The sequence below is a fragment of the Stegastes partitus genome, unplaced genomic scaffold (genome assembly GCF_000690725.1).
Source record: "Stegastes partitus isolate 25-593 unplaced genomic scaffold, Stegastes_partitus-1.0.2 Scaffold425, whole genome shotgun sequence".
Classification (NCBI taxonomy): Eukaryota; Metazoa; Chordata; class Actinopteri; family Pomacentridae; genus Stegastes; species Stegastes partitus.
This window is the reverse complement of record NW_007578156.1, coordinates 78,272-88,444: the sequence shown is the minus strand read 5'-3', so window position 1 is coordinate 88,444 and position 10,173 is coordinate 78,272. Positions and strand designations below refer to the sequence as shown.

General features: G+C 39.7%; 1 protein-coding gene across 1 annotated transcript in view; it reads left to right on the top strand.

The window, feature by feature from the left end:
• Positions 1-3,532: 3,532 nt before the first annotated feature.
• LOC103360284 (solute carrier family 22 member 13-like) overlaps positions 3,533-10,173 on the top strand; it is a 7,657-nt gene continuing 1,016 nt past the window's right edge. The window contains exons 1-9 of the mRNA XM_008285979.1: positions 3,533-3,907; positions 3,997-4,100; positions 5,736-5,890; positions 7,212-7,380; positions 7,468-7,588; positions 7,892-7,986; positions 8,093-8,307; positions 8,836-8,944; positions 9,444-9,650. Coding sequence (XP_008284201.1) covers positions 3,533-3,907; positions 3,997-4,100; positions 5,736-5,890; positions 7,212-7,380; positions 7,468-7,588; positions 7,892-7,986; positions 8,093-8,307; positions 8,836-8,944; positions 9,444-9,650 — 1,550 coding nt within the window. The remainder of the gene's footprint in view (positions 3,908-3,996; positions 4,101-5,735; positions 5,891-7,211; positions 7,381-7,467; positions 7,589-7,891; positions 7,987-8,092; positions 8,308-8,835; positions 8,945-9,443; positions 9,651-10,173) is intronic.

Sequence of the window (10,173 nt, the reverse complement as noted above, 5' to 3'; positions counted from 1 at the left end):
TGGGAAACAAGACGGTATACTGCCCAATAACTCATGTTCTGTTTCCTGTGGTACATTATGTCTGTCAGTGTGCAGTTTAGTGTTCGTTTACTGCATGTCTTATCCTTCTGGATCTTTATAGCAATAAAGTTGTATAAGTCTTGAAGAAATAAGTCAGAGCTGCAGTAAACATGAACTAAACAAGACAGACTGATGAAGGTGAGTCACATGATCTTGGAAAAGCTCGAGGCACGTTTATGAAATCACAAACGGAATGACTTCAGGTAGGTGAGAAGGATTCCATGCACTTTAACGAATTCTAGTTAAAAAATAAATGTAAAAAAAAAGTAAATAGAGAAACTTGGGTAAGATATTATAGATTCAAAGTTGCTTGGTCATGGTAGAACCATTATTTTCTAACCCATATTACCTTCAAATTTACTGACATCTTTTATTCTTGGGTTCAATCTGATCCCAGCAATTTAAACCCCCAGAAAATTATCATAAATAAAATTGTTGCCCAAGTTTATGTGTAAATAGCCCTTTAAATAAAACCAAAAAACTGTATATATTCCCTCTTGTTTTTCCTTTAATGATCAGGGGCACTGCTCATGCTGGCTGACCCGACAGTTCTCCCTCCTGTCTCCCCCTGTTATTGGTCATTGTCTTTTTATGTTTCTTGGATGGGATGTAACTGTAAATGCAATTTCTCTGTCAAGGGATCAATAAAGGATTATCTTATCTTATCTTATCTTATCTTATCTTATCTTATCTTATCTTATCTTATCTTATCTTATCTTATCTTATCGTATCTTCAATCACTTATTTAGAGATGTTAAACATTGAGTGGGGTCAAACTGACCCCAAAGATAACAGGAGGGTTAAAAACAAGTACCTTATATATGTATACACACACATATATATACATATATCAGTGGTTAGCACTGTTGCCTCGTGTCCCGGTGAGGACACCCGGGATCTTTCTGCGTGCAGTTTGTTCTGTCAGTGTGCAGTTTACTGCATGTCTTATCCTTCTGGATCTTTAGAGCAATAAAGTTGTATAAGTCTTGAAGAAATAAGTCAGAGCTGCAGTNTCTGTCAGTGTGCAGTTTACTGCATGTCTTATCCTTCTGGATCTTTAGAGCAATAAAGTTGTATAAGTCTTGAAGAAATAAGTCAGAGCTGCAGTAAACATGAACTAAACAAGACAGACTGATGGAGGTGAGTCACATGATCTTGGAAAAGCTCGAGGCACGTTTATAAAATCACAAATGGAATGAATTCAGGTAGGTGAGAAGGATTCCATGCACTTTAACGAATTCTAGTTAAAAAATAAATGTAAAAAAAAAAGTGAATAGAGAAACTTGGGTAAGATATTATAGATTCAGAGTTGCTTGGTCATGATAGAACCATTATTTTCTAACTCATATTACCTTCAAATTTACTGACATCTTTTGTTCTTGGGTTCAATCTGATCCCAGCAATTTAAACCCCCAGAAAATTATCATCAATAAAATTGTTGCCCAAGTTTAGGTGTAAATAGCCCTTTAAATAAAACCAAAAATATATATATTTTCCCTCTTGTTTTTCCTTTTTCCTCTAATGATCAGGGGCACTGCTTATGCTGGCTGACCCGACAGTTCTCCCTCCTGTCTCCCCCTGTTATTGGTTATTGTCTTTTTATGTTTCTTGGGTGGGATGTAACTGTAAATGCAATTTCTCTGTCAAGGGATCAATAAAGGATTATCTGATCTTATCTTATCGTATCGTATCTTATCTTATCTTATCTTATCTTATCGTATCGTATCTTCAATCACTTATTTAGAGATGTTAAACATTGAGTGGGGTCAAACTGACCCCAAAGATAACAGGAGGGTGAAAAACAAGTACCTTATATATGTATACACACATATATATATATACATATATCAGTGGTTGGCACTGTTGCCTCGTGTCCCGGTGAGGACACCCGGGATCTTTCTGCGTGGAGTCTCCATGTTCTCCCCGTGCAGCGTGGGTTCTCTCCAGGTTCTCCGGCTTCCTCCCACAGTCCAAACACACGTTGAGGTTAATTGGTGATTCTAAATTGTCTGTAGGTGTGAATGTGAGTGTGCTTGGTTGTCTGTCTCTAAGTGTAGCCCTGTGATAGACTGGTGACCTGTCCAGGTGAACCTGCCTTCACCCTGAGTCAGCTGGGATAGACTCCAGCCCCCCACGACCCTAGTGAGGACTAAGCGGTGGATAGATGATGGATGGATGGATGGATTTGCTGGTTCAACAATTCCAGTCCTGAATGTCCGACTGAACCATCAACTTTCATTCCAAATGACTGCATCAAGACAGCTTAGCGTAGCAGCTGTATTTTCATGGACATGACGCTGACAATAGCCTGACTCAGCAATTCCTGGTGAAGTCCAGGAATTAGACAAGAGTTGGTGAAATCTGGTAAACAGACGCAGCTGCAGAATGTCATATTGGATTTCATGAACATATTTCGTGAACATTGTTTCCAACACTTTGCAAGAGCTTGTAGAAGTCTTTTACTTGATGCCCAGACTCTCAAAAAACAAATAAATAAATCAACTAATTACACAATACTATGACGAGATATCATATTCTGAGTATTTATTTCTGACTGAAATATTTGTTTTGACATGGTTATTGGCCTGCTTATAACTTTTAATGATGCTGCTGACAGAATACGCCGACTTCACATTAGTTTAATTGTGTAAGAAACCTCTTCAGGTCAAGCATGCCTGTCAAAAAGCAATTTTTGGGTGATTTGGCAATTTAATTTGACATATTCATGCAGTCAGAGAAGCAAAAATAAATATTTTTTCCCCTCCAAAGTAGCAGCTCAGCCTAAAAACCTCAAATAATGTGTTGCTCGGACAACTCCAACCGGGCCTTGAGCACGTCCCCCAAGGTGGTGTTCATAAGGGGAGTCTTGTCGTCCGTCTGACAAGCCTGTGGCAGTGAATCAGACAGGAAAGGTTGGGAACCACAGGTTTACAGCATGCAGTTTGCTGAGTAACTGCTTCTCTACAGTCTCACTATTATGTAACAGGTTTTGCTTCTCATGTAAGAGTTCTGGGGGACAGATTTCATAAGACGGCGTATTGTAAAAGTTAGTGAAACATCAACAGTAGATAAGACACACGTTACGCTGTCTGCAAAAGCCTCATTTAACCCTTTTCTCACTCGATATACAAGGTTTGTTTTAGTGTTATGTTACTAAAAAAATATATAATTATGTAGTATTTTGCAAGTTCGCTGAAGCTTTTGCTTTTTCTGATGAACACATGCTGAGTTGAACTCGGGGCTTCAGGCCAAAGCATGAAGACGTTCTGCACATGTTATTCTGTGACAGGCACCAGGTGACATATCTGGTTCAATCATAAAAGCAGCTCCTTCTAACAAAAAGGATGCATCAATTTAAGCGCCGTCTAATCCTTTCCCGAAGCACACGGCCCTGGGTTTAAACATTAATAGACGCATTGTTTAAAGGTCATCCTCTGGCAGCATCTTCAAAGTGGAAGTCAGCTCCCTGAACATGGCCGATTTTGGAGAGATTCTCCGCAGTATCGGAGATTTTGGACTTTTCCAGAAGGTCACCCTGTTTGCTCTTTGCTTCCCAAACTTTATTCTGCCTTTTCACTTTGCCAGCGTGTATTTCATCGAGTCGGATCCAGAGCGACACTGTAACACAGACTGGATCCTCAGCGCTGGTCCCAACCTGACCACAGAGGAGCAGCTGAACCTGACTCTGCCCCGCGAGGAGGATGGCAGCTTCAGCAGGTGTCGGATGTTCGTCCCGGTCGACTGGGACATCGATGCCATCAGGGGATATGGACTCAATGAGACCACCAGGTGCCTGAATGGATGGGTGTATGGAAACATGATCTACAAAGCCACCATAGTCACTGATGTAAGGGATCAGTCTGCCTTTTGGTCATTTATGATGCAAATATTAAATGATGTCATTTTTGTTGACAGTTTGGACCATTTGTTTTACAGTTTGATTTGGTTTGTGAGCGAGCAAATTTTTTGGAAGTGGCACAAACGGTGTTCATGGCTGGTATCCTTCTTGGATGTCTCTTATTTGGACCGTTTGCTGAATCGTAAGTGATAATACAGAATATGTTCTTCATCCTATACTGACTTAAGGCTCACTCCGTCTCTAATCATGTGAATTTTAGAACAATTTTGGAATTATTAAGGCATAAAATGTTGATATTGATAAAGACGTTTGTGCTGTGTTTGAATGGCAATATCTCAAGAACCGTTCGAGATAAAAGACTGAAATTTTGTGCAAATGATTCAGAATCTGTAATAGTTGGCAAATAGGTCAAACAATGTCTGATTTTACAAAGCAGATGTCGAGTCGTGGTATTTTCTGAACCATATGTAGCTGCATGTCACAGTAATACAAAACAAATACAATAGAATACCTGTTAATATGAAATTATTTTCACTGAACTTTGATTACTGATTGAGCAGGTATGACAATCTGTGCCACAACAATCATTGCAAGATAGCACGATCCAACTGAGTTCTGGAGTTTCATTGTGCTTCTCAAAATATAACTCATTTACAGACCTCAGTGTGGAGGCCTGGACCTTGGTTTGGAGAGGGAAGACGTTTGTGTAACGTCATTGGGGTTTATCACAGTGTTAGGATGAAAAAAAAAAAAAAAGCAGAGCCAGACACATAGACCTGCTGGGACAGTGGGAAGTTTATGTGCCATGACATAAAATGTAATGGCAGTTTGATGCTCTTATGTAAGACTTTAGTGGTAGATTCATTCTCATGATCATTGTGGATTCCCTTGCTTTGTGTTCCACTGGGAATAAACTTGGCCTTCAAGACCAAAGACAGTTAAAGTGCGAGTACGTGGAAATTTATAGTCAAACTTATTGGAAGTATCTTTTCCAATCTGTATATGAATTAGATAATAGATTTAATAGGTAAGCTAGCAGTTCACTCTGTTTCTCCAGCCTACAAAGTGAGGTTGAAAACATGCACATATCAATCAATCAATCAATCAATCAATCAATCAATCAATCAATCAATCAATTAATCAGTCAATATTAGTTGTATTTGGAGAAGCATTTTGAAACTCCATAGCTCTATTCCCCAACTCGTCATATCTGCTAAATCAGTTCTGAAAATTTAAGTAAAACATTTTTTTGCATTTCTGTGGCCAACTATTTCACATTTAAAAGTATCACATATGTTTTTTATTCTTATTATTATTGTGGCATGCAACTACATATGGTTGAGAAATTATTCTTAGCTAACTCCTGACTTTTCACTTCTTTTGTTCATGTGTGCTCAAAGATTGGACTTTTCGTGACAGCTTAAATTTTTCTTCACTTTCAGCTAACCTATATTCAAGGATTATTTGACCTATTAACCCAATGTTGGAGGTTTTGCATTAATTGCAGTAATAGTTTGCGAGATATCGCTGTTCAAACATGGCCTCAAATTTCGATGTTTGAAAAAATGTGCTGAAAGTGGGTCATCGGGCAATTAAAAAAAAATAAAAATCACATAAAGCCAACTTTAGTAAAGGTTTTGTGCACGTCATAATGACTTTTTATTCTCTGTTTTTTAGGTTCATCTAATAAAAAAAATGTTTTAAAAGATTTTTATTGGTATAATTTTTGCCAGAGTCTCATCTTTTCGGTACAACTATCAGTTTGTTATTTATCCAGGGGCGTCCCATCTTACTCCAAGTGTCTCATCTGTTCCAGGTTTGGTCGTAAACGAGCGTCTCAGATACCAGTCGTTCTGATGGTCGTGTTTTGTGTCACAACTGGACTGTGTCCCGACTTCTACACATATTTGGCTTCCCAGTTCATGGCAGGACTTGGCTATGGAGGTTTTCGACTTAACGGCATTATACTGGGTATAGTACTCCATTACCTTCCTTTTTCTGGTCAGTTTATGTTGAGCCACGTAGTTAATTGCTAATTTCTAATGAAACTCACCAACTATCATCTTCATATGACTACAACGGTAGATAAATTGAGTCCATAAAACACGTTTTTATACTTCCAACACTGATATTCTTGACTGAACGCCAAAAACTGACAAAATGTAGTAACAGGTTAACTGATAGGTCAAACACTGCAGAAAGAACAAATTATATTTTAGCTATATCAAAAAGTGGGAGCATAAAATACCCGTAGCTACCAGTGTATTAGGTAAACCTAGTTAAAAATACTACAGTTTGATATATCAGCCTTCAGCAGCTTCAGGTTCATTTGTGATTATTTTGAATGTGGATAACTTTCTTGCGCTGATGCATTTTTGCAAACTCAAACAGTTGCTAAACTTTTTATCCAACTGACATTAACTAGTGTCCTGTTTAGAACATCCACTTCCCCACTGTAGACCTTACCTATACAGTAGTCTGACCTACTGGATGTAGACTTTGGGTTTAATCCTGCCCTATCTGGCTCTGATTTCGCACAGCTTTCTCCTCCTTCTGCTGTCTCAAAATCCCCTTTAATACTGGAAACAACAACCTCCAGGCATCAACCTACACCCTGAAAATGCCAAGTTTTGCCAAAGATTTCGATGCAGCTGTGCTTGATTGCTTGAGTGAATTACCCATTTTAAAGACAGTACTCATCTCCCTGCGCGAAGTGTTTCACCAAAACAATTTGCATCATGGTTTTCGGAAGCACCATCGCTCCATCCTTGGCCTAGCACTGTCAAAGATGATTGTGATTGTATTTGGAAGGAAAAAAACAACAGCAAATCAAAGCTGCAAGCAGCGATGGTCGGCCATTAACACTGAGTTTCGGTTTCAATTGGTTCCTTAAGGATGCAAGTATATGGAACTCCCAACTCGTCAGTCAGAACTGATGAAGCCTCTTGGATGAGAGGTGGAACGTCTTCAAGAAATGGCCTTAATGAGTTTTCTGTGAAGTGAACTTTACATAGCAGGCGGACAGTCCAAAGACAGTCGATGTGAAGCCTTGTTTTAAAAGGACACTGTGAAAATCGACCTTTGACTCAACAAATTAGTCTTTTTTAGCAACAATTTTATCAAACGATTAAGGGGTTAAAACATTTTTTTCTTTAAGTGAAGGAGAAGTTTAAAGCTAGTGGACCTCTTTTAACATTCATTGATGTTTTGTGAGTTCCAGGGCTTTGTAAGGGTTAACCAGCAACAGAAATGTTACTGAACCTAAAGCTAACTCTTGAAATCCTGCTTCTAGCCACTGAATGGATCGGAGTGTCCAAACGATCGTGGGGAGCATGTCTGTCTCAACTGTTTGCGGCGGTCGGACAGGTCGTCCTGGCTGGTATGATCTACCTCGTCAGAGACTGGAGACTGGCTCAGTTTCTGACAGCATCTTTGCTAGCAGTGGTGGCTATTTACATATGGTGTGTGTTAACACTTTATATCACCCCGTCCTGATTCACTGGAAAGTAACTGATTACTGAGACGTGTGGGTGACCTGCTTTGGACAGGTTTATTCCGGAGTCGGCCAGGTGGTTGCTGGACAGAGACAGGATAGACGAGGCCAAACAGCTGATCACCAGAGTGGCAACCATCAACAAACGCACTGTTCCAGACTCTCTGCTGGTAAAGGTATCACATGGTGTTTTTTTTTTTGCCTTTGTACAAGACTTGAAAGAAAAACTACAGAGAGTGATAACAGTAAACACATGATGTATATCAATGATGAAAAACTCTTACAAGAAAATGTCCGCAGTATCAACATGTAGCCTAATACGGATTCGAAAGTTGTGTTGGATTGCAATAAACTGGGCGACAATCAGCTGGACTGTACTTTAGTTAAAGGATTTAAACTGTTCAAGGCTGTTGGATTACATGGTTTGCTAACACGAGCAAATGTTAGCATGATGTTGTGTCCACTCCTGTACATTACAGATTGTTGAGAAAGAAACTAAGAAAAAGGGAGGCGTGATAATTCTTATCCAATCACCTGTGCTTAGGAAGTATTTCTTTACCATAATTTTGGCATGGTAAGTTACCTTTTGTGATACTAAATGATGTACTAAATGTGATGCTAAAGGAATATTAAATTCTTGCTGTTGTGTGCGTTTGCGTGACCGTTCCTTGTTTCTCCAGGTTCTCGCTGAATGTTACCTACTACTGCCTGTCATTCAACGTGGGGAAGCTCGGACTGGACGTCTTCCTGACGCAGACCATCTTTGGCCTGACTGAACTACCGGCTCATATTATGAGCATCTGGCTGTTAGAAGCAGTGGGGAGGAAAGTGTCGCTCATGGCGACGCTCCTGACCGGAGGATTGATGTGCATCTTAATCTTAGCTGTTCCTCAGGGTAAAACGCTTCAGATGGTGTTTCTCTGGTGTTTTTTCTCGGGGAGGGCCTCATTACGTGTGATTTGTGGCCACTGAAACTGCAATTATGTCTCTTTGCCCATTCATTTAAATAGAGACATGATCTTGTTAGCTCTTAATAACTACCCAGGGACCTTGTCAAGATGGCTACCAAATGGCAAGACTTTCCGAATTTGGTTTAATCCCTTGGAAGACCAATGTTGAAACACCTGCTGTCATAGCGAGTTTTGAGATGCAATAATAATCTAAACCTGGGTAACAGTGTTGGACAGCCTCCTTTCACAGCTATTTGTGGTGTTTTTACTCATTTGTACACACAAACATTATTAAGAAACATCAAGACTGGGAAAGAAAGAGCTGTATGGCCAAACTCCAACCATAAATACTTTATTTTTTAGAAATTACCCCCCCCCCCCTTTTTTTTCCTTTCCTCTGTAGGTTTTCATTCTTTCGTCTGTGTTTTTTTTTTTATTCTAATTTTTCTGACCTTTTGTTATTTTGTGTTCAGGTAATGCTGTTGCTGTCACCGCATTGGCAACCGCAGGGCGTTTCTTCACCAACTGGGCAGGATCTGTATGCAACGTTTATGTTCAGGAGCTGTTTCCAACATCATTTCGGTGAGCTGAGTCTCTCCAATTCACTGTAGTCAAGGATAGAAATCACAACTGGCGAAACGATGTTACCGATGTCGATATTCAATTTTTGTTCACACCAAAAATGAGTATAAGTAAGCACTGTGAGAACATGAAAACTGTTCAAAAGAAGCCCAAATTAGACCACATAATCTTCTTTATTATTTAACAAAAGTAAAACATATTTAAACATATTTAAGTCCAGGACCATTTAGGTAAAAACATCTGTGAAATAGCAGCAACATCAAATGTAGAGACAAAGGCGCTGATGTTGGTTGTCGGTTTTTCACGTCGGCAACATTTGTTCATCGGACCGATACCGATATATCGGAAAAAAACACTAATATCGGTATCGGTACCGATGTGGTTGCTGGTACATCGTGCATCCCTACTTATAATGTATTAAGTTCAGTCATTTAGTCAAAAACTTCTGCCAGTTGGCGCGGACATTAAAGAAATGCTCGGTTGTGTGTTTCTGTTTCAGACAAACAGCCTCCGGTTTGGGCTCTATCGCCAGCCGAGCCGGCGGGCTGCTGTCTCCGCTGCTCAACATGCTGGCCATGTACCACTGGACCATTCCCATCATCGTCTACAGCACCCTGACGCTGGTCAGCGGAGCACTCGGCTTCCTGCTCCCTGAGACCAGAAGAAAAGAGCTCCCGGATTCAACCGACGAGGCCGAAAGCAACAGGTTAATGGGCTGAAAGCAACGTCACTTGGCAGTGAAGTGGGCAATATAACAACCTGGGAAGCTTTCTTATTGCCTGTGTAAATTATACAGGCCCGTTTACTTTTTATGCTTCCGAGGTTAACACGAGGTTGACGGTTGTTATCTGGGTCAGCACATATTTGCCTTTTTTCAGTCTCACTAAAGGATATGTGATTGTATTGTATAATGAGCAAGCGTCTCAAAGTGTGAACTGACCCAGAGGGATGTTTAAGTTGTTAAAATTTAGCGTTTTTGTTATCAAAAGGAACTGTATGTCCTGATTTTATTTTTTGAAAAAGTTGTCACATGTTGGCTGCTTCTAACTGGTTTACAAAGAACTCCAGTAGAACAAACTCAACATGGAGCAGACACCTCAGTCTGTTAAGGTTTACTTATTCAGTTGTATTCTTTTTTTTTGTTATTATTATTATAACATCAACCCAAATTATAATGTCGCTTTAAAAGCAAAGGAAATATGCACAGAAAAATGTCCGCATTAGGAATG